The sequence below is a fragment of the Mustela erminea genome, chromosome 21 (assembly GCF_009829155.1).
Source record: "Mustela erminea isolate mMusErm1 chromosome 21, mMusErm1.Pri, whole genome shotgun sequence".
Taxonomy (NCBI): Eukaryota; Metazoa; Chordata; class Mammalia; order Carnivora; family Mustelidae; genus Mustela; species Mustela erminea.
This window is the reverse complement of record NC_045634.1, coordinates 707,788-732,018: the sequence shown is the minus strand read 5'-3', so window position 1 is coordinate 732,018 and position 24,231 is coordinate 707,788. Positions and strand designations below refer to the sequence as shown.

The 24,231-nt window shown below is 38.3% G+C and overlaps 1 protein-coding gene and 1 long non-coding RNA gene across 6 annotated transcripts in view; one reads left to right on the top strand and one right to left on the bottom strand.

Annotated features, from left to right (window-relative positions):
- The window catches only part of PSD3 (pleckstrin and Sec7 domain containing 3), a 727,165-nt gene that overhangs the window by 229,643 nt on the left and 473,291 nt on the right, over positions 1-24,231 (top strand). The window contains exons 1-2 of one of the 5 annotated variants that reach the window (XM_032329160.1): positions 20,956-21,001; positions 21,124-21,327. The exons of 3 other annotated variants lie outside the window; for them this stretch is intronic. In XM_032329160.1, coding sequence (XP_032185051.1) covers positions 21,262-21,327 — 66 coding nt within the window. In that variant the 5' untranslated portion in view covers positions 20,956-21,001; positions 21,124-21,261. Of the gene's footprint in view, positions 1-20,881; positions 21,002-21,123; positions 21,328-24,231 lie in introns of those variants that run through there. One more of the 5 variants, XM_032329162.1, reaches the window with a different exon arrangement.
- LOC116581874 lies at positions 8,634-22,251 on the bottom strand. The gene is made up of 3 exons (XR_004282279.1): positions 22,241-22,251; positions 14,489-14,492; positions 8,634-8,763 (listed from the first exon to the last, which is right to left on the bottom strand). It is a non-coding gene; the product is annotated as an uncharacterized LOC116581874 (long non-coding RNA).

The following is a 24,231-nucleotide window of genomic DNA, read 5'->3' as shown; positions in this document are numbered from 1 at the left end:
TTTTCAGGATTTCATTAAGGTAGTTTACTTTGTCAGGCACTTGAACAAAGAATGTTTGTGGGAAAGGGATTTTTAAAAGAATATATGAGTATGATATAACTTTTTACTCAGGACCTTAAAGCTGTTATTAAAATGGATCTCAGTAAGAGAAGGCATTTTGGAAAGCAAACTGAATATTAGCTCCCCCCGCCCCGCCACCTGACATGTTTATTAAATAAATAAATTTTATATCAAAACAGTAAGATTTTAAAGAATGTTATTCTTTTCAGAGTAGACTTTACTTATTTTTGTGATTTTACAGTAGCTTAACACATTGTTGGATCTTTTTACTTTGGAATTACATTTACATCCTCCATTGCGTTTTAAAAAAATTACCCACAGCAATGATGGAACTATTTTTTTGTGGGTGGATTTTATTTTTGAATGAGGCTACAACTTTGAAAGTTTGCTATGTAGGCCAGGTGATAGCAAGCTGGGACACAGTCTTTCTTTAGTGAGACATGAGGTGTGTCTGTAAGGAATCCCCCTGTGTATGTGAGGTGAAAACTGGTTTTGGAAGTTACTTCAGAACAGGAATTCTCAATGATTTGCTCAGGATTTCCTGAAATAACAAGTGTGGTTTCCTAGGGAGACTCTTTGAATGAGGACAGTCCATTTAGACATACAAGTTCTATTTTTAAAAATAAAGTTCAAATACTTTATGATCTGCTTGTGAAATCTTCCTCAGTGTCTTAATATCCTAATTAGGCAGAGTTGGACTTGGGAGCAGTTTTTTGGAGTTGGGAATTTTCAGTTACTGGGTAAAAATATAGGATGGTCTTAACTGAGGGCAGTGGCTATCCTGAAGTAGTATATAGTATTTTCTGTGGATGTGTGTAGATATATTTGTTTCCCTTCAGGAAAGGGTATGGTGTATTCACCACCTTCTCCAAGGGTTCTGGAACCCCAAAACAATTGAAAACCAAGAGTATCTTCTTTCTGTGGCAGTTTCAGGAATTATAGGGAAATGGATATGCATTTCTACACCCTGTTGCATTGTAAATCTAGCTGTCCTGAGGAGCTGAAGTCTTCCATGGGTGTAGTTGCTCATTTAGCTCTTTAGAGGGGTCACCAGTTTAGTTTCGGTGGTTTAGATTAGATCTTTCACCAGCCTCTTGTTGAACTTCTTGGATGTTGGAAGCAATTCCTTTCACAGCATCTGGGAATATATGAGTGGGCCTGCAATACTTAATCCTAACTGTGCATTTGGAAGCAAGTTAAGTGTGAGAGAATACTGTTTTTATCCACCCAGTCAGTTGATTTTCCGGATTACCTGGTAACTTGGTAATCTTTGTGTGCTTTTTACCTTTGGTTACTAAATTAATCATGTGACTCTTTTGGCAGTTAGTGATATTTTTTCTTTCTTTCTTTTTTTAAAGATTTTATTTATTTGAGAGAGAGCAGGAGTGGTGGGGAGGGGCAGAGGGAAAGGGAGACCAGACTTCCTGCTTAGCAGGGAGCCCAACTCAGGCTGGATCCCAAGACTCTGGGGTCATGACCTGAGCTGAAGGCAGATACTTAACTGACTGAGCCACCCAGGCACCCCAGTTTGTGTATATTTTTAGTAAGTGTAAAGGAATCACTCCTGTCAATATACATGGTCATATGCCTTTTCTTTATTATTATTATTATTATTATTATTATTTTAAAGATTTATTTGAGAGAGAGAAAGCAGGAGGGGGGGAGGGGCAGAGGGAGAGGGACAAACAGACTCCCCACTGAGCAGGGAGCCTGAGTTGGGCTGCATCCCAGGACCTGGGCTGAAGGCAAATGCATAACTGACTGAGCCACTTAGGCACCTTTATTGTTTAACTTTCTGGTTGAAATACTGAAGAGAACACTGTTGTTCTAAAAGTCAAAGGCGTTCAGGCACCTATGGACCAGCTCATAGTTAAGAGACTTTAGCAAGGTAAATTTGGTATGTGTTAGGTATTCTGAAAATAGTTAAGTGTATGAATAAGAAGAGCTAAGCATTGTCTGCGTTTAGTGTGGTTACAGCATTTTACTGCTAGTAATCTGAAGATAATTTTATAGAAGATTTGAAATAGAATCCCAGTTTGATAGGTCTTAGAACCTACATGAAAAGAAAGTCAAGTAAAAGACTTTATGGAACAATGTGTTCCCATTTGCCGGGAATAGTTTGGGCCAGACAAGAAGGTTGGAATAAGTTTTTTTCTAAATCTCTTAGTTTTGTTTATCAGAACTTCTGAAACATTTCCCTTGAATTGCCCCTAAAATGCAAGTAACATTCCTTCTGTTCCTCTCCCAGCCTTGCTTGAGTGGACATAATCCTTGGTGCGTGAACAGAAATTTTATAACCATTTTTGCATTACATGTTAAAAATATATTTATTTTAATATAAAAATCAGGTTTTAAATGACTGTCTATTCAAACTGAACTCCAATAAAATGTACCCATTGGTCCTGAGACTTTGTGTACCCCTTGGCATACTGCTGAGTAACGCTGATGATTTGAAGATACCCATGTTTGAGAAGCATGGTTGTAAGGTATATTGGAAGCTAAGAGTTTTGGAGAAGTATGCATTTTAAAAAACTTCTTTGTTTGACATTGTTGTATAGATTGTAGAACTTACTGAGAAGTGGAATGGCAGTCTCTTTTGCAAAGTATATAGTGTGAAAACTATAAAGGGAAACCCAACAAAAATGGAGTTGAGAGGTCAGAAGGGAGAGCCTTCACTTGTCAGTCGCAGAACTGACAGAGAGAGAGGTACTTTGCAAGTCCCTTCTACTTTACTATCCCAGCAGGAGAGAGAAGGGTTTCTCCTTATTCTATAATAGCCCAGCCAACGAAAAGTCCCTACACTTGGAACTCCCAATTTACTCCCATAGACTTTTTGTTTTTAACAGCCCCTTGCAACTCCCTCCTTTTCTCTATAAAAGAACGTTCCTCTCCTCTGTTCCCCAGACTTAGCTTTGGTTTTGCTATAGCTTGGTAGTTTGTGTGTCCTGAATTGCACTTTTCTGCAAAAAAATAATAAACCATTTTTGCTGGTAGGATAATTGGAACTTTTATATTTAAGGTTAATAGTGTACAGTTGCCTGAGAAATCTGTCTTATCCCAGTGAGAAGCATTTCCTTTAAAATAGCCCAGTGTAGTCCACCATTTACTGAGAGTCAGGCCAAGTGTTTGTTTCCCTGACTGTAGGACTGTGTGCCAGCTGTAATCCTGGGAAAAGTTATACATCACATTTTTTTTTTTCCATTTTAAAAAGGGAGATTAAAATACTTGTTGCCTGCTCCTCTCATAAGGTGTTGTAAGAAGGATTAATGAGATCTTGCTAGTAATGTACCTTAAACTCTCTGGAAAAAATGGACAGGGAAAATACCAAGTGTTATATTACCAGGAATTTAACCCAGCTGTGGCTTTTACTCTGCCATTAAACTTCTGCTTATTTTGTTTACTTGTTGCTTTAAACAAAAAAGTAAGTACTGTATTAAGCTTGACGCCTTTCCAGTAGGTGTGTCAAAATGAGGGGTAAGCCTTTTGGCTTCACATGTTTTAACTTGCTATCTATTTCAAGAATCCTACAAGCTTGACTGTTGCATGTTGGATTGGATACTTTTTCCGCAGACCTCTTACTATATTTTGCAGCTATAAGTCTGTTTGTGGGACTCACGTCTTTAATAACTCTAGGCTGTCATTTTAAAAGAATATAAACTAATTTCCCTGCTTGAATAATAAATTGTCATTCTGGCAACCTGGTGTGTGTTCTCACCAGGGTAGATTGGGTGCATGCTAAGGAGAGGGCTGAAGAGAGGAGAGAGAACAAGGCCTTGCCAGTGAATCCTCTGGTCCTTTTGTGAATGGCCCAGTAGGGGTGCTGATACCCTCTCTGTGTAGATCTACCCCTGATTTCATTTGGGGAAACCTTTTGGGCTTGGCAGGATGTGCTCATACATCTATATGTAGCCAAAACCTGACTGATAGAATAACTGAGTTTAAAAGTCAGATGCCAGAGTGTTCAGAAGCATTACTTCTGAATTATCAATGAATGAAGCTACTGTATGTAATAGAAGACAGCAAAGTTTAAAATAATGTTGATATTCAGGATGGCAGAATTGGGGGAGTTGGGAAGGAGATGGGAGAAATATAATTTTAAACTTTTAAGATTCCACTGAAGTATAATGCTTAATTGTTAGTGATTCTAAGCAATGAGTTAGGCACATTTAAAAATAGCTTTTAACATGAATGAACCTATTTATGAGTTGAACGTCAATGAGTAATAAGTTGGTCATGCAAATTGTTTTTAGTGGTCTGTTTTAAACATTTCAGGGCTGAGATTTAAAAAGAAAAACATTTTTAGGTTGTTAAAGCAAAACATCTGACCTAAAAACCACATTAATTACAATAATAGTCTGTTGTGTAGCTCAATGAAGTAATATGTGTCACTTTTTTTTTTATAATGTTATGTTTTCTTAGAGTTTCAAAATATGCAAAAGGGGTGTCTTGGGTGTAAAATGGAGACCAGTGAGTTGAGTGAATTGAGAATAGTTATAGACACAGGGGTCTTTTGTGCCTCTCTGGGTAAAAACATCCAGTGCAGAGCCACTCTGCTCTCCAGCAGCTTTGGAAATCAAGGGAGGCCTTGCAAAGAGAGAAGTTAAGAGTAGTTGGTTGCTCATGAAGTAGCAGTGTAAGGAGGAAATCATTGCTTGTGCTCTGAATTGGTTCTGAGGCCACTGAGTCCTTGAAATAAGAAAGTAAGTACTCCAGGATTTTAAGGAGTAAAACATTATTTTGATTAAGTATAACAAGAGATGTTGATTAGAATTAGAGAATAATATTTCTTAGAACTGAATTGAGATATTTTGTCTGTAAATCTAGGCAAATACAGGTGGAAACTATACTATAAATGTGCTGTCTTCTTAATGAGGTATTATATTTTTGGTAGAAAGTACTGAAATGTGTAAATTTCATTATTTTTATAACTCTTCTTTACTCTGTACATGAAGAAGGCCTACTTCTTTTGACTAAACTACTGAAAGCAGGACCAACATTCCTAGAGGGATAGCAAGCAAATCATACAAGTATGGAATACCCAAGATGGAAGGACCCAGCCTATGAGGCCAGCTTGATAACTCCTACTCTTTTCAGTGATGTATTTGCTTCATGTTGTAATAATGTGGCCTCTATGAATATTGCTGTTTCATTAAATTTGTCCTTCTGAGTAATTTTTTTAAATTAACATGTAATGTATTATTAGTCCCAGGGGTACAGGTCTGTGAATTGTCAGGCTTAAATACTTCATAGCACTCACCAAAGCAAATACTCTACCCAATGTCCATAACTCAACCACCCTCTCCCCACTCCCCAGGCAGCCCTCAGTTTGTTTTGTGAGATTAAGAGTCTCTTATGGTTTGTCTTCCTCCTGATCCCATTTTGTTTCATTTTTTCCTTCCCTACCCCCAAGCCCCTACTTTACCTCTCAAATTCCTCATATCAGGGAGATCATATGATAATTGTCTTTCTCTGATTAACTTATTTTGCTCAGCATAATACCCTCTAGTTCCATCCATGTTATTGCAAAAGGCAAGATATCATTTCTTTTGATGACTGCATAGTATTCCATTGTGTGTGTGTGTGTGTGTGTGTGTCCCACATCTTCTTGATCCATTCATCTGTTGATGGACATCTAGGCTCTTTCCGTAGTTTGGCTATTGTGGACATTGCTGCTATAAATATTCGGGTGCACATGCTCCATCGGATCACTACATTGGTGTATCTTTAGGGTAAATATCTTTAGGGTAAAAATCTTTAGGGTAAAACAGTAGTATGATTGCTGTGTTGTAGGGTAACTCTATTTTCAACTTTTTGAGGAACCTCCTTGCTGTTTTCCAGAGTGGCTGCACTGGCTTGCATTCCCACCAACAGTGTAGGAGGGTTCCCCTTTCTCCGCATCCTCTGCAGCATCTGTCGTTTCCTGACTTGTTAATTTTAGCCATTCTGACTGGTGTGAGGTGGTATCTCATTGTGGTTTTGATTAGTATTTCCCCAATGCCGAGTGATGTGGAGCACTTTTTCATGTGTCTGTTGGCCTTCTGGATGTCTTCTTTGCAGAAATGTCTGTTCATGTCCTCTGCCTATTTCTTCTTCCTTTCTTTTTCTTAAAGATTTTGTTTCTTTATTTGACAGATAGAGATCACAAGTAGGCAGAGAGGCAGATGGAGAGAGAGAGAGAGGAGGAAGCAGGCTCCTTGCCGAGCAGAGAGCCCAGTGCGGGGCTCGATCCCAATCATGACCTGAGCCGAAGGAAGAGGCTTTAACCCACTGAGCCACCCAGGCACTCCACCCCCTCTTTTTTTTTTTTTTTTTTAATTAAGATTTTATTCCTCTGCACATTTATTGATTGGATTATTTGTTCTTTGGGTGTCGAGTTTGCTAAGCTCTTTATAGATATTGGATACTAGCCCTTTATCTGATATGTTGTTTGCAAATATCTTCTCCCATTCTGTCAGTTGTCTTTTGGTTTTGTTAACTGTTTCCTTTGCTGTGCAAAAGCTTTTGATCTTGATGAAGTCCCAATAGTTCATTTGTGCCCTTGCTTCGCTTACCTTTGACGACGTTCCTAGGAAGAAGTTGAGCTGAGGTCGAAGAGGTTGCTGCCCGTGTTCTCCTCAAGGATTTTGATGGATTCCTTTCTCATATTGAGGTCCTTCATCCATTTGGAGTCTATTTTTGTGTGTGGTGTAAGGAAATGGTCCCGTTTCATTCTTCTGCATGTGGCTGTCCAATATTCCCAACATCATTTGTTGAAGAGACTGTCTTTTTTCCATTGGACATTCTTTCCTGCTTTGTCAAAGATTGGTTGACCATAGAGGAGGGTCTATTTCTGAGTTCTCTATTCTGTTCCATTGATCTGTGTGTCAGTTTTTTGCCGGTAGCATACTGTCTTGATGATGACAGCTTTGTAATAGAGCTTGAAGTCCGGAATTATGATGCCACCAACTTTGGCTTTCTTTTTCAACATTCCTGTGGCTATTCCAGGTCTTTTCTGGTTCCATATAAATGTTAGTATTATTCGTTCCATTTCAAAAAATTGATTTTTTGATATGGATTGTATTAAACATGTAGATTTCTTTAGGTAGCAAAGACATTTTTCAGAATATTTGTTTTTCCAGGCAATGAGCATGGTACATTTTTCCATTTCTTTGTGTCTTCCTCCATTTCTTTCATGAGTACTTTATAGTTTTCTGAGTACAGATTCTTTGCTGTTTGGTTAAGTTTCTCTAATATCTTCCATGCCTTTCTCGAGCCCAGCTAGCATGTTGTGAATCATCATTCTGAACTCTAGGTCTGACAAATTACTAATGTCCATATTGATTAGGTCCCTAGCCTTCGGTACAGCCTCTTGTTCTTTTTTTTTTTTTTTTGGTGGTGAATTTTCTGCCTTATCATTTTATCCAGATAAGAATATATGAATGAGAGAGTAAAATACTTAAAGGGAGGCAAAGCCCCCAGAAAAATCAGAAGAGACCCCAAATTGGGGGGAGAAAAAAGGGGGTAAGAAGTTTAAAAAATATTTTTTTAAATTAAATATATATATACTTATATATATATATATATACACGTACTAGACAGGTGAATAGAACAGAGCCACCCACTTGATTTTGGGTGTATTTTGGTCTCTTAGAAGAAACTACCTCCCAAAATTTTTTAAGGAATGAAAAACATGTATATACAAAAATAAGGGTTAACATGATGAAGGGATGGAATATGACTGTAAGGACGAAAATTTAAAAACAGTTGTTAAAAAAAAAGGAATTGATAAGATAAGTTGGTTGGAAAATGAAAGAAAAGAAAATGGAGAGAATTTGCTCAGGCTGGAGACTAGAACAAAGCCCTGTGCAAGATTTAGGGTATGTTTTGATCTATTAGAAGAAATTGTATCCCAGAAATTTTTTATAAGGAAAAACCCTATATGTATCCAAAAAATAAAGTTAGATACAATGAAGGAATAAATATGACTATATTAATGAAAGATTAAAAATATTTTTTTAAGAAGGGTATTAAGTTAAACTAGTTAAAAAATGTTGGAAGAGGAAAGAGGAAAAGTTAAAAAAGTTAGAATCAGAAAAAATAAAATTTGAAAAAATGTAATTGACTTTTCAAGACTAAGGAAACATGGGGAGAAAGACATGAATTCCATGCTTTGCTTTCCCCTCCTCTGAAATCCCCCTGTTCTCCTTGATCAGTGAGCTTGGTCTTGGCTGGATGTTCTTGGTGATCTTCAGGAGGGGCCTGTTGTAGTGATTCTCAAATGTCTTTGCCCAGGAGGAATTGCACCGCTCTTGCCAGGGGCCAGGCTAAGTAATCTGCTTGGGTTTGCTCTGGAGCTTTTGTTCCCTGAATGCTTTCTGTAGAACTCTGGAGAACGGGAATGAAAATGGCGGCCTCCTAGTCTCCAGCCTCGTGGAGCCGAGAGCTCTGCACCCCACTCCTCTCGAGCACCCTCGAAAAAAGTGCTCAATCACTCCTGTCTCCCTGGTCTCTGGCCATGCTCCAAACTCACCCGGCCTGTGACTGAGCATTTCTGTCTCTGGCACACAGTCCTGTTTGGAGCCTCCAAGCCCAGCAGATTCCTGCCTCCAGAAAAGGAAGTGGAGTCTCGCCAGATCTGCTACTTGTGGGGTCTCTGCTCTAAGAGCAGTGGTCCGACTGTGCCACAAATCACAGTTTAAGGTTACCCCTAGCTGAGAGCTCACTCTTTGGCTCTGTTTCTGTAGGCTCCTTCCCTTCTTGGATACCTGTGAGCACTGCTACACTCAAACACTCCCAATCCTTCCATGATGCCATGGGACCTGAGACCACACTGTCCCTGCAAGGGCTCCACCCCCGTTTGGCCTCTGGAGTAATGTCCCTTGGAGGAGCACACTTCTAAAAGTTCAGATTTTGTGCTCCGTTGCTCCACCGCTTACTGGGAGTCAGCCCCTCCCGCCACAGGCTATCTTCCTGTCGCTTTGGATTCACTTCTCCGCACATCCTACCTTTCAGAAAGTGGTTGATTTTCTGTTTCTAGAATTGCTGCTCTTCTGCTCTTCAGTCTTCTGTTGGGTTTGTAGGTGTCCAGAATGGTTTGATAACTATCTAGCTGAACTCCTTTGACCTGATGTCATCTCAGTCTGCTACCCCTCTGCCACCTTGACTCATCTCTCTTTCTGAGTAATTTTGAAAAAGAATTGAATTTGTTTTGTTTATGCTTTGCATTTCAGTCGTTGCTAGTTGTGTATGTATAAAATAAGCAAAGCAAAGCAAAACAAAACCCTGAGGTTCATAAACTGAGAATCCATGGTGCACAGAAAATTTCAAGAACCTGGTATGTGCATGAGAAAAGTTTTGAAGGAATTTTTTAGCTTTAGAAGCAGAAATTAAGGGGGTCAAGTTCTTTGTGGGTTGTAATGTGTGGTAATGTATATGGTCTAAACAGAACTCTTCCAAAGATTATGGCAAATCTTGGCCTCCCCTGTGACCTGATGTGATCTGTAGCCCTTCTAGCTCTTCTTTGAGATAGGACTGACAGTGGAAACTAGATCTCAAGTGCTAGTAAGGATTAAGGTGATACAATATATGAAGTTATTTAGCCAGGCACTTGTGGCTCATAGTTTGTAATCGTACATATCTTTTTTTTTTTTTTTTCAAATAAAAGAAGTGTCTTTTTTTTTTTTTTTAAACTAAACAGTAAGAGCTGTCTAGGCTAGTCAGTTCTTCAGCAGTTGGAGGTATTCAAACTTCAGTGTGCTGTGGAAGGATTCAAGCATAAACTTGAGAGTCAAACTGAAATAACTCCAGGTCCCATCTAAGAATGATCTTTTTACCCAGTTAAAAAAAGACATCTTACTTGCATATTGCATTTGCAATATGGTTTGCCATTTTTTCCAAAACGGTATTTTCTTTTTCTCTACAAAAAATCCCTTTCGCTGTATGTTTGTATTGTCATATCTTGCCAACTTTAAAGAAAACCAAAGACTTTTAATTTTTTTTTAATGTTGGGCAAAGTGTTGAAGGAAGTTTCTAATAGGCACAACAAGGTTTTAAATTGACTTCTCTTCATTTTGAGACTAATACAAAATTTTTCCAGAATGAAAGCCAGTGTTGTAGATTTTATAGTTTTATCAGGAAAGCTGGTAATGTCTGTTATGTACTTGAAGGAATGAGCTATGGGCAGTGGAGGAAGCACATATATTGTCGACTGGGATTTAGAAATATTTTCGTCAGACAGGTACCTGATTTATCTGCTGTTTGACTCAGGACAAACAAAATACCTTAATGACAATTTTAAAGCTCTCTCTAGAGGAATATTTGCTCTACAAATAGTGTGTGTGTATATTTATTTTTTATGACTTGTTTTTTTTATCTTCTGTTGCTTTTAGATAGCTTAAATTGTAGCAACATGTTCTGTGTGACTGTGTTCTGTATTACTGTCCCATTTTGTTGACAACTATGTGGACTACCAAGTATTGAGATGACTAAAAAAGATCATATTGTTTCTACGTCTGCTTCATTAACAATGCTTGTGTTTAGAGTTTCTCCTGTGTATTTAGATAGGATTTCTCTGTTGCTGAATTTCATCATTTTTCAGTGGAGCTGTAAAATGTCTACTTGCTATATTCTCTTTAACTTCTAGTCTTCAAGAGTATGATTATGCCTTCGAGTTTTTTTGTATTTGTCCAGAGCGTTTTTACTCTTTGCAGAACTTTCATTTTTCAGCTCCTTAAATCATCTTCATTATTCTTTTCAGTTAGGCTTGGCACTCTAATAAGGATCTAATTGGGACCTGTTGGTTATATGTAAAGAGAGTATAAAATGACTTAGTTACCCCTTCGATTTTTGGCAACTCTGTTATGTGAGCAATATCACAGAGGCAGCAAGCAGTTCAGGATCAGCTGATGACCTATAGTGAAGTGACCCTTAGTATATTTATGCATTTCCTAATTTGTTTTCACGAATTGTTTTGTTCAGTTCTTTGTTGGACAACTTTCCATTTTATGATTTCCGCTTTATTACTCTGACATTCAAAGGAGCCTTTTCCAGATCACCTCTAAATAACTGTAGTTCCCTCTCTCGCTTCTTTCTTGCCTGTCTGTTCTCTTGGCTTTTGTTTTTTCTTTGTATTTTGTATTTTGTCTTCTAACCAGGCATGCCACTGACTCTTCAGAGTGGTCATTTAATTATGTTTCCCCTTTATTTAGCATTCCTTCTGAACTATGGAATACTCCACTTTCTGACATTAATAATTGTTCAAAATCAGTAAATAGTTGAGTTTTGATTTTGTTAGGACATGCATCTAAGTGATTCAAAGTCAGAGAGATAAGATAGAGTCCCAGGATCAGGAGACTTATTGTTTATATTATCTTGATAGACTTCTCATCAGTACAACAGATATTACTGTAAATGAAAAGAGTAGCACAGTATTAAGTGCTATAGAAATTCCAAGGAAAGGATAGCATGATAAATGGTACCTGGGATGGGGTGGTTTTCAGGTCAGAGGTGGGACTTGCACTGCGTCTTGAAGAAAGAGTTGAGTATTAGTGAGACAGTTTATCTTTACTTGGCCTCATGTTTCTAGTTAAAGGAAAAAAGGAGTGACTTAATGACTGGTGAGTTGGGGAGAATGAAGATTTTCAATGCAGCAGCTGCTAGGCCTCTCTGTTCAGAGTCAGCTGCATTTGGCTTTTTCTGCCTTACAAGACCTGGCCCTGCTGGGATGGTTTGGAGTTGTCTAGCTGTGCCCATGGCTAGCTAGAGAAATCTGGCTAATTCTTATAATAGATTATACTCATTTTCTCTAGTCATCTTTATCAGTAGTAAAGATGATGTCTTGACTCATCTTGACTTGTTTTTCGCTTCGTTGGGTGTGATGGAGAGAGGGTGGCAGGACAAGGTTGGTGGAGGCATAAGGCATTAAATGCTGAGTGTATGAATAGCGTTGGTTACTGCAGTGGATCATTGAGAGATAAAAGATGGAGGAGATGGAGCCAGATTGTGCAGGGCTGCAGAGCACAGACTTTATTTTGTCGTCTGAGGACACATTTAAGTTTTTTGAACACTTGAGTGTATAGAGTCTTGTTTCAGTACTGTATATCAGATGGTGCCATAGAATACATTCTTATTTTTATACCTTTTTTTTTTTTAAAGCCTTCAAGGATTTTTCATTTGGAATTCATGGACCTTCTGGCTTTGGAAGTTATGACATAAGATGTTATAAAATATGCTGAAAGCATACGTAGGATATTTTGAAGGGATTATCTTCCAAAAAGGGTTTAAGGTCCACCAATGAATACCTTTGTGTTGTTTGCTTATAGGACAGGTAGGAAGAGAATTTCATGATTAAGTATGGTGTTTACTCTGGATTGTTTCTAATGCCTTTGCCAGTTTACAGAACTTCTTTTCTATACTTACTTTGCTAAGGATTCTTTTTAAAATAATAAATGGATGTTGAATTTTATCAAATATTTTTAGGCATGTATTCTGATGATCAGATTGGTTTTTTTGCTCCTTTAATTTGTCAGTATGGTACATTACATTAATGGAGTTCTAAATTAAAACAACTTTGCTTTCTTGGGATAAATCCAGATCAGTTGTGATGGATTATTTAATTTTATTTTTTTAATATATATTGTTGAATTCACTTAGCTAATTTGTTGTTTAGTATTTTTACATTTAGTTTTGTAAGATTGACCTGCAATTTTCCTTTACAGGAAAATGTGTAAATGTTTTATGTAACTCCTTGAATGCTCAGAAGGAATCCATAGATTGGAGAACCTTGAAAAAAAAAACAGCCAACCAACAAACAAATCCCAAATTGGAAATAATAATTATTCTACCCAGATTTCTACTTTACTGTGTTTACTTAATGTACTTTGGAGATAGCTTTAGAGTAGCACATAAAGTCTTCCTTATTCTTTTCTTAAATCTTTATGTATTTCATTGCATTCTAGAATAGTTCATTAGACCTCTATTGATAGTCATGTAAATTATTTCTTGTGTTTTGCTGAAACAAGTATCATTTTACTGCCCTCTTTGACATGTTGGTTTTTGTGACTAAATTCCTACAAGCGGAGTTGATAAAGGCACGTGTCCATCTCAGATTTTGACAGAAATAGCCAAATTATCAGGGCACCTGGGGGTGGCTCAGTGGGTTAAAGCCTCTGCCTTCGGCTCAGGTCATGATCCCAGGGTAATGGGATCGAGCCCCGCATCAGGCTGTCTGCTCAGCAGGGAGCCTGCTCCCTCCTCTCTCTGCCTGCCTCTCTGCCTACTTGTAATCTCTGCCTGTGAAATAAATAAATAAATAAATAAATAAATAAATAAATAAATAAATAAATAAAAAGAAAGAAAGAAAGAAAGAAAGAAATAGCCAAATTATCTTCCAAATAGGTTACATCTCTTTATGCTTCAGTGGTTTATGAGCATGTCATGACAAATGTCTGAAGGATCCTGACCTAAGACTCATTTACTACTGCACAGGTCACTGAGTTTCTTGGTCATGCTAGTTGCAGCCACACTTCACCCCACCTGTAAGTGCATTCATTTTTGACTTGGTGATCTCATAAGCTTTGGCAAGCAGTGATTTCCTGCTTAAGAGCCTTTTTTTTTTTTTTTTTCCTCCAAAATATATGTATTTTATTAAACATTACTTTTAATTTTGCCATCAATACATCAATAAAGAATGTTAATAATGGATTGACAAGCTCACTATTTTGCACATTAAAAATAGCTGCAAGTCACTTTTTTTTAATACCATGATTCTTTTTTTTTTTTTTAATTAATTTTTTATTTTTTATAAACATATATTTTTATCCCCAGGGGTACAGGTCTGTGAATCACCAGGTTTACACACTTCACAGCACTCACCAAAGCACATACCCTCCCCAATGTCCATAATCCCACCCCCTTCTCCCAAACCCCCTCCCCCCAGCAACCCTCAGGAATCCATCAAAATCCTTGAGGAGAACACAGGCAGCAACCTCTTTGACCTCTGCCGCAGCAACATCTTCCTAGGAACAACGCAAAAGGCAAGGGAAGCAAGGGCAAAAATGAACTATTGGGATTTCATCAAGATCAAAAGCTTTTGCACAGCAAAGGAAACAGTTAACAAAATCAAAAGACAACTGACAGAATGGGAGAAGATATTTGCAAACGACATATCAGATAAAGGACTAGTGTCCAGAATCTATAAAGAACTTAACAAACTCAACACCCAAAGAACAAATAATCCAATCAAGAAATGGGCAGAGGACATGAACAGACATTTCTGCAAAGAAGACATCCAGATGGCCAACAGACACATGAAAAAGTGCTCCATATCACTCGGCATCAGGGAAATACAAATCAAAACCACAATGAGATATCACCTCACACCAGTCAGAATGGCTAAAATCATCAAGTCAGGAAATGGCAGATGCTGGCGAGGATGCGGAGAAAGGGGAACCCTCCTACACTGTTGGTGGGAATGCAAGCTGGTGCAGCCACTCTGGAAAACAGCATGGAGGTTCCTCAAAATGTTGAAAATAGAACTGCCCTATGACCCAGCAATTGCACTATTGGGTATTTACCCTTAAGAGCCTTTTGAGAGCCTTGGAAGTGGCTATGTTCTAATGTTTACCTGATCTCAACCTGCCTAACTTATTCCTTTCTCTTCTCTACATCCCTCCTTTTCCAGGTTGCAATGGGAGAGTGGAAATAAATTCAGCAAATGCTGGCCTCTGTCTCAGTAGGCTTTCCAGTGTTCATGCTGAATGGAGAGGACAGGGATTGATGGGATGACATGGAATTAGTTCTTGGAGAGTTGGACTCTGTCTGGCCTGTTCTTACCTTTGATTTTGTTGCTCGAGTTAGATTAATTTCTCAAGTTGTGTGCAGTCACCCTTCTTTCCTGAGGGAGTATTTATTCTGAAGCCTACGTGTATTGAGGTGATTGATATGTACCCCTAGAACTGGCCATCATCTCTTACTGAATTGTGAGTCCTTATAGCTGTAGTCATGGAGGGGGAGGGAATGTATGGCAGGGGAGACTTAACACTTGGTTACTCCTCTCCCTAATAAACTGTTGGGAGTCTTACTGACTTAGAAAATAACAATATTTCCCCCACTTGTTCATATGCAAGAACCCTCAAGTGTTCTCCTGATTAATGTATATATATTTAATTTCATGGATTTTTGAACATGTATACTCTGAAAATCTATTTTCTGTTGTCGTGATATGTGTTTGTTGCATTATTATGTTCCAGATAAAAGAAGTGTTAAACAAATAATATCACCCTCTCTTTATATTTTTAACTGATGTGCTCTTGTACAAAAGATGATTTGTTTTCAGCTCCCTCAACCAAAATTAGGGATCTGTAATCACTCACATAGGTCGTCTTTATTGGTAAATTTATATAAGCTACCAATCTCGGTTAACCAGATTTTACTATGTCTAAGTAAAATGTAGACAATCTCTGAGTTTCATATGTGAATCCCAGAAGTTTATCTATCATTATTTGGAACTATACTTTTATTTTTCCACAGAAACAAGTCAGTTTCTAGGTTTCCAGCAAGCCCAATCAAGCGTTCTTAAAATTAACTCTCAATACTTAATAAAACACTCAGTTTTATTTGAGCTCAACCAAAAAGATATAGTTTATCACTTGACTTTTATATTCCAATTATAGATGTAAAAATAGAACAAGCCTCTAATCCTCAGAAGCTTTGATGATCAGAGACTGTGGGTAGGTTGGGGGTGTAGGGTATGTGTAGATGTCTTTAAAACTATAAAAGTTAAGACTTACCTCAGTGAATCATTTATTCTCCAGTGTTCTGTATTTAAGAACAAAGGTAATTTGCATTCACTTCTTATTCTTTAGCTCATGCATTGTCTGTTGAAAATTCAGTGTTTGTGAGGATGACTTGGCTTTTGTAGTAATAGACATTACTCCATACTGTACTTCTTGCATTGCTTGGGTCCAAAAACAACTTCATGGCTAATAGCATTGTTCTCACTTACTGTTCTGATTTAAAGCCATTGATAATAGCAGCTAACATCTTTAACACCAAGGTGTAAAATACCCATAATAAACCAGAAATCCTAAGAGTACATTTTTCCCAGGTATCTCATGGTTGTAGTTTTGCTGTACAAATGATGAAGGTAGCCTAAGAGAAACAGCCTTTGTTCCTTTCTGTGAGCTGTCCTGCTGTTTCTTAGTATTTATTGAGGGCTCAGTTGTATACTCCATGGAGCTCTGATAGCTCTCCAACTTCAGCATGCCTAAGAATCAGCTGGAGGAATACAGTAAAAATTTAGGTTCTCCAAGATGAGGTTCCAAGAATCTGATCCAGTGTGCCTGAGTAGTTCAGCAATCTGCAGCTTATCACAGATGTTCCCTGGGCCAGCACAAATAGTACTCTAGAATGTTTCTCTCTCCTAATGTTATCTTTCTTGGGTATGAGTCTGAGCAAGACTGTTCCTAGATCACCTGCTTCTGTGGTTGAGGCTGATGAACTCTGTCAGAGACCAGTGTACAACTTGATGTCCCTGAAGAGGTAACTGACCAAATGGGACATAAAAGTCCTGAAATAATTACTTTCTTCTATCGTCTTTATGTAAGCAGTTTGTTTCTGAGAAGTTTACTCATTTTGGATTACACATGTGTGTCTTTGCAAAATCTAAACATGTGCAATTGGAATTTTTTAGTATTGAAGGTCCATTGAGTATCCTGACAGTGCTTAAGTTTAAAAACAGAGATCTTCTGAAATAAAAATCCGAATTATTTTGTCAGTTTGTGTAGTGTCTTTTACCTATTAACTGCCCATCATAACTTTCCTGAAGCTGGGATGCTGAGAAGTTATCAGTCGAAAGTTTGGCAATTAATGTATATTGGTTTGTCAGGACTTTTTGGAAAAAAAAAAAAAAAAAAGAAAAAAGACTTTATTGGTGATTAACCAGGGGTATTAAGCACCCACATAAATATTTCACTTTTGTGTTTGATTTTAAATTAAAATTAAAAATCTGGTGAAAAAATTTATCAAGACCATTGATAATTAGAGTTATTTGTCTGAGAATTGACTTAGAATTTTTTGTTAAATTTCTGTTATCAGGACCTAGTGTTCTATTTGGTGTCCTTCTGTACCTTGCCTTGACAGATGTGTATTTTATAAAACATTGTATCTTAGCTCATGCACATTTCTTTATAATAGGCATTTGTTAGCAGCTAGGGATGTGATGTTTGGTATTGTCTGGTCTGGATTTATGTCCTGTAGGACTAACCAGCTCCAGGGTGGTTGACCTGATCCTTAGAGTTTTCTCTATACAAATTTCATGATCATTCATTGTTTTTCAAGAGGAGTTTGGAGACACTTTGCTTTGGACTGCATATTTTCTTATAGAAATTAATGCACTGATTGCATTACTCCCTAAGATTTCATGTGTCGTTTCAGCTTAAATTACAACCTGAATTTTATGACTTTTAGAATGCTTGTATTTGCCCAGAAGCACTTTTTTCTCTGTACATATGGGTCTGGTAAATGACTTGGACTTCAAAAGTAGGAAAGAATGTTGCTTTATTTGATCCCTCACATGCTTCCTTGAGAGGAAAATTGTGGCTGCTTTCCTTACCTTAAACAGGAACCATCTTTAGCATGTCTTATTTGTAAGATCCACTCCTGGGTATGACGTGTTTCACTAAAATACATAGCTGCCACCCAAGAGGTCACTTTTAAGTTAAGGGAAATAAAGATGTATTAAACTAAGGTGAGAATACACTTAGTTCTCATGGTTTCCATCTTGGTCACATTTGGCTCTTATTTTTCCTTCCTGTAAAAGTGCCAAATGACATACTTTTTAAACATGAGAGTGGTTGTAATTTTTTTCAGAATTTGGTGGAACCTTTGAAGTAATTAAAGACACATTTATATTTTGCAAAGCTTAGATTTAAGTGAGTAGGCAGATAGTTTTCATTTATGTAGTTTTTTGGTGGTGTTCTGCCAAGCCTTCCAGAGTTTTTGAGGTTGCTGAATTTATAAGGACTTAGCAAAACATTTTGGAACACTTATTATAAGCCTGTAGTCTGTCTGCTTTGTGTGATACTGGTTTTGATTGTTCTCAGTACCTAGTCTTCCTGCACCCCCACCCTTTTTTTTTTTTTTTTTTTTTTTTTTGTACAGAGAGGAGCATTTGTCAATGCTATTATTCGAAGTCTGATTTCCTTGGAGGGATGTTGATTTTGCTGGGCTGACTTCTAAAGTTCTGTGTGGCTTTGCGGTACTCCCTTATGTTGCTATAGTCATACAGTGCTCTGCCTATGTGGAAAGCTCTGGCCTCCTGAGTAAGGACCTGAAATAGGTAGGGAGATGTGTTCAAAGGCTTAAAAATGTGTGTCTTTCTCTTTAAAATCTGGATCTTTATATTGTCTGCTTCACTTAGGAGATTTAAACCTGAAGCGCACAGGTCAGAGCGTTGGAAGTGGTAGGTAGTAGGTGGATAGGGAAGCAAGAAAGGCAAAATGAAATCCTGTCACTGGGTCTGTATGTTTGCTGCCAAAGGTCCCACCCTCTAGTCATTACTGACTATGAAATAGTGGGAAAGGCAGAGGATATATTATGAATTGATAATATTTGGTTGCTAATTTTCTTTTTAATTCTTTCTTTGACGCTCTCCAGCACTTCATTTAGTTGGTGACTTAGTGAAGGAGCTGTGAGGAAAATTTGATCCCTATGTCTTGCATTTGTTTTATGGAGGTTTTGTTACAAATGAGTGTTTATCATCTAGTTTCCTAGCCACTGACTTTCTCCATTGCCCTCCCTTCAAAATAAAAGATTCTGTCATTCTTTGTAATAAGTCATAATGTTTTATGAATGCAGAGTCTTGCCCAGTATGGGCACAGTTCCAAGAAGGGAGATAGAATCTTCCCATTTGCTCAGAAGGCAACTAAAATGGGTCCAAGATGCAGATTATCAAGGGAGGAGTCCTTTGATTGGCCCAAAGCCTCCTTATCCTTCCCTTTGACTTCACATGTGGTAGGTAGAAGGCAGCAGGGTGACTCTGCCTGGTCTGGAGCACCGGCCACCCTCTCCCCCATTAGTCTTGGTTCCTGACTCCATGCCTGGAGGAGCAGCAGAACCCCCACTTGCCCTGCCCCAGGGGACTGAGCTTTCAGGAAATTGGCTGAGTGAGTAGACAGCAGCTGGTAGGAAAATGAGAATGGACCCCCAGGGGCTTTTAAAAAAGCCATGAATTCAGCTCTTGTTTTTGTGCTTACACAGTAAAAAACTGGCTTGGCAGCAGGGCTCCTTAGTGACTAGATGAGGAGCTGAGGTGTCCTTTTTCTACTGTCTTCCCTTTGGTCTTGTAGCTTGTTTCCTGCTTTGCTCTTTGGTTTTGAAGCTGTTTTCAACCTTTAGAAGTCAAAAGATTTAGCCTTTCTTCTACCTGTTTGTCTCCTGGCTGTTTTTGGCCTCTCTCTACTCTTTTTTTTTTTTTTTTTAAATTTATTTATTTGAGAGAGAGAGAATGAGAGAGCACATGAGAGGGGAGAGGTCAGAGGGAGAAACAGACTCCCTGCCGAGCAGGGAGCCCGACATGGGGTTTGATCCCGGAACTCCAGGATCATGACCTGAGCCGAGGGCAGTCACCTAACCAACTGAGCCACCCCTAGCCCCTCTCTACTCTTGAGAGGCCCTCTGTCCCAATTTTACTTGGTTTTGGAATATCTGTTCATTTAGCCTGTCAAGGTAGTAGGAGCTGGTTGTAGGGAAATTCTAAATTCCCCACTGCTAAATTGGGCCACCCTCTTCTCAGACATCAGTGTTTTTTCTGCTTGTTGATATGCAGGCATGTGTCAGATATCTTTTTAAAGGGAAAAATGCTGCACATGATAAGATTTGAATATCTCTCTTTATAACCATGGCAATGGAAGAAATGGATGGTTTTTGTTTTTGGCTTTTCAGCAATACAAATTTCTTAGCTATAGTGGAATAGTGAGTGTATTTCGATAAACTGCAATCAGGAGGAACACTATTAGTGGAGTAACAATTCCTTGATAAGTCTTGTGATTATTTCATTAACAATTCATTTATACTTGAAAGCAGCGAAAATATTCTTACAGAAAGAACATGAATGTGAACTCTTGCTTTTTTAATTGCATAGATATGGAAATACAGACTAAAAAGTGTACACTTGTATATATATTTCTCTGTGTGTTTGTATTTGTTTCCTATGGATGATGAAACAAAGTACTACAGCATGGTAGCTCAACATGGCAGAAATGTATTCTCTTATAGTTCTGAGGCCAAATGTCTGAACGAGTCTTAGGGGCTAAAATGAAGGTGCGAGAAAGGCAGTGCTTCCTCTGGAGACTAGGGAGGATCAGCTTCTTTGCTGTTTCTAGCCTCTGAAACATTCCTTACGGGGGGGCATTTGGCCCCTTCATCCATCTAATTGCATAGCACTGTTTTACTCTGCTTTCCTCTGACTTTTTTTTTTTTTTTTTTTTTAATGTATCATCTTGGCTCACCTGTGTAATCCAGAATAGTCTCCTCATATCAAGAAACTTAATCATGTCTTCAAAGTCTTTGCCATATAAGGCAGCATTCACAGATAGCAGGGATTAGAATGTTGATGCTGGGGTCCTCTTATTCAGCCTGTTGCTGTGAGCACACTTGCTTGTGTGTATCTGTTTAAAATTCTGTGTGTCCTCTGAGCTGGTCTATAAGCACTTACACTCCAGTAGCAATGAGCATACCCTACCACCCGAAGTCCAGTTCTTCCATCTAAATACTAGATAATATTCTTTATTAAAAGGACTGTTTTTTTTTGTGCCCCCACCCCTCCTTTAAAAAAGAAATGGGTGATTCTAGGGAGAAGCCTGGAACATCCCATTGTACCAGAAAGTAAAGTGGTCCTCATAAAGTAATGGAGACAACTCGAGAAAAACAGAGACCAGTTAGAATGTCTACTGGTCAAAACCAGGTAATCTGAACTTGGAAATAAATAATGAAAGTAGATTACAACCCACTGAATAAAATAGTAAATTCATAGGTTGAAAGTTTCATAATACCTTATGTACTTAGTTTCTAAGTATTTTTCTACAGCATGCTGATGAATTGCAATGAGAAAAAGTAGCAGTTGACAGTGGAGAAGCCTAGCAGATCAAAATGAATATGATTAAGTAGCAGACAGGTTAAACCTGTGCCGCTGGAGGGTGCAAAGAGCAGAAGAGCATCACTTCAATGATCTTCATGTCAAAGATGCATAATCGGAACTTAATCACGAGGAAATGTAAAGATAAACCCAAGGTGAAGAACATTCTACAAAATAAGTGTATGGTAATTTGCATGAAGTGTCACAGTTGTGAAAATTAAGGAATATGGTGTAATGTAATAGTGGGTCCCAACAGCCAGTTGGTAGTTCTAAACTTCCCTGTATGAGGCCACTTATTAGTGGACCCCTGATTTAATTATCTAGGTCTTTCTTGGACTGGTTACATTCTACAGAGAAAACTCTTCACATCTGCCTGCCTGCAGGGAAAAGTCTAGGGTGCCAGCATTTACAGACTAGGTGGCATCCTAACATTTAGCAAACAAATCCCCATTTCCACTGTGGTGTTTTGTATCATTTGTGCCTGGTATCCCTCAGCCAGAGGTGTTCTTCAAAAAGTCTCTCCAGTGAATACAGCTTCATTGTTTTGCCTAGGTTGGAGAGGGACACTAGCCCATTGAAGCAGAGGTAGGGAGCTGAGGATCTAACTTTTTGATAACCATTCTTTTTTACTAATCTTCTTGTTTGAGTACTGTATGGTGTGGCTTCCATCGGTTCTGTTCTCTTTTAATAGGACATAAAGTACTTGTCATCCTAAATAACTTCCTTTTTGCTCTTAGCTGTTGCCGCCTTCCGTAATGTAATAGTTGTCTAGGCTGCTATATAAGGTACCTCAGGTAGGTGGTTTAGACAGCCAGAGACAAAATTATTTTATCACAGATTTGGAGTCTAGAATTCTGAGATTAAGGTGTCAGCAGGGTTGGCTTCTTTGGAAAGCCTCTTTCCTTGGCTTGCAGATGGCTGACCTCTCCTTGTGTCTTCACATGGTTTTCTTCCTGTGTGTGTCTGTCCTTATGTCTTCTTATAAGGATACTAGTCATACTTAATTAGAGTCCACCCAAATGACCTTATTTTAACTTAATTACTTCTTTAAAGACTGTCTCCAGGTACAATCCCATCTCAGGTACTGGAGTTAGGACTTGAGCATAGGAATTTTGGAGGACATAGTTCAGCCTGTAACAGCCATGTAACTGTCACCTTTTGCAACATTAATACTAAGGCCTGCCTGCTCTTGAGAGGGCATCCTCAGTGTTCTGCTTCCACAGGCCTGCCTTCTGCGGGGCTATGGGAGTGGATGGGACTCAACAGGTGCAAATGTAAAGTGTGAATGTTGGAACCAAGTATTTGTTCTTAATGAGTTCTGAAATACTGTCTTTATGGCCTTTTATTTAGCATTTAATCATCTCTGGCTTAAAGCATTTGGTAATACTCAGCTCTGACTGATGAGGAGGCTCTCACATACCCTGGACACCACACTGAAATGGAAATGATGAGCATACACCACCTGCCACAGACTCTACTCTCAGTCCCTGTTCAACCCTTCCCATCCTCTGGCCCCATCCTTCCCCTCCCAAATCAAATTACTTTTACTTGGAAAATTTGCTTACCACTATCTGCTTTCTTCTCTTGATATTTTGCAGCTAGACAATTAGAACAATTATTTTTACATCAGTAGTGTTTCTTGTATGTCTGAGGTTGGTAATTATAGTCAGTAACGTGCTGAGAGTTGGATAATGCCAGTGCAAATTCCTTGAAAATTTGAAAAACTATGTAAAATGTAAGATTGAGATTTTATTTGTCCTGTCCATGTAATAGTGGACTTGCGTCTTTAGATGCAGGGGCAAGTTTTGATAATCCTGTCACTGTAATGTTGTGTTCTTCCTCCTTAATGTAATATCTGTGAAGGTGATTCAGAACTGTGAAGTATCTTTGTGCTTCAGAATTTGAAGGGACCTTAGAGATAAGTTTGAATAACACTCTTTCTCAGTATGGAAGCCAACATCCAAAGCCTAAGTGTTAGAATGAGATTGGGTGGTAATTCCAGGTAGGATTAAAGTGGAGATCATCTGGCAGTCCGTTTGCTAATGTTACTTCATATCAAATACTTCTTAATGCAATCTATCGTTCTTAAATGACTCTGACAAAATAAAAAAATATATTTTGTTCAATTAGTAATACAGAAGGCAAAAGTAGTACTGAATTATATGGGTCTTTGGTCAAGTTGCTTGTTTCAAATACTGTTTTTCAAAGACCTACAAAAATTATTGGACAGATAGGTGCTGGTACAATACTTGGCATGGGAAGAGGATATATATGTGTATATATGTAACCTCTGTGTGTGTGTGTGTGTGTGTGTGTGTGTGTATATAGGTTTAGAATAGTTAATGTAGGTAGAATGGATTTTATTTCATTAGGCAAGGTGGAGGAATGTTAATGATTTGATTCGGGTCTGAATGAGAGGTTTTAGGACCCCTCATAATTATCATAGCATGGAGTGCTTTATCAGAGTGGAATCTTTTGGTGTATTTAATTCCTGGGTAAAACATCCCTTTAAAAAATGCTTCTCTTCTCTGTAGTCCGAATATGATTTGAACACTGCTTTACTTTTAAACATTAGCACAGATGCTCTTTGTGAACCCGTGTCATCATCCGTCTGGGAACTTCTTAGGAATTTAGAGTCTCAGGCATCTCAGGCACCACCCTAGACCTGCTACTCTTTATTTGAACAAGATTCCCATGTGATTCATACATACAAGTAGGATGAAAAACACTGATCTAGGCAGTTCACAACATTCAGCCCCTAGAACACCGGCATTAACATTACCTGCAACATTGTTAGAAAATGCAAATTCTCAGATCAAACATCCAGACCTACTAAAACAGACACTCTGGGTGAATGAATCCAAGGTACGAGTCTTAACAAACCCTGTAGATGATGCCAATTCATGCTGAAGTTTGAGAGCCATTCCAGAACAATGCATTTCCAATAGTTCATAAAATAGTACATTTTACATTGTGATCTCTTTGTCACACAGGCACACACACACACACACACACACACATGCATGTGCTCATGCACACAAGTAACTTAGGAGTTTTAT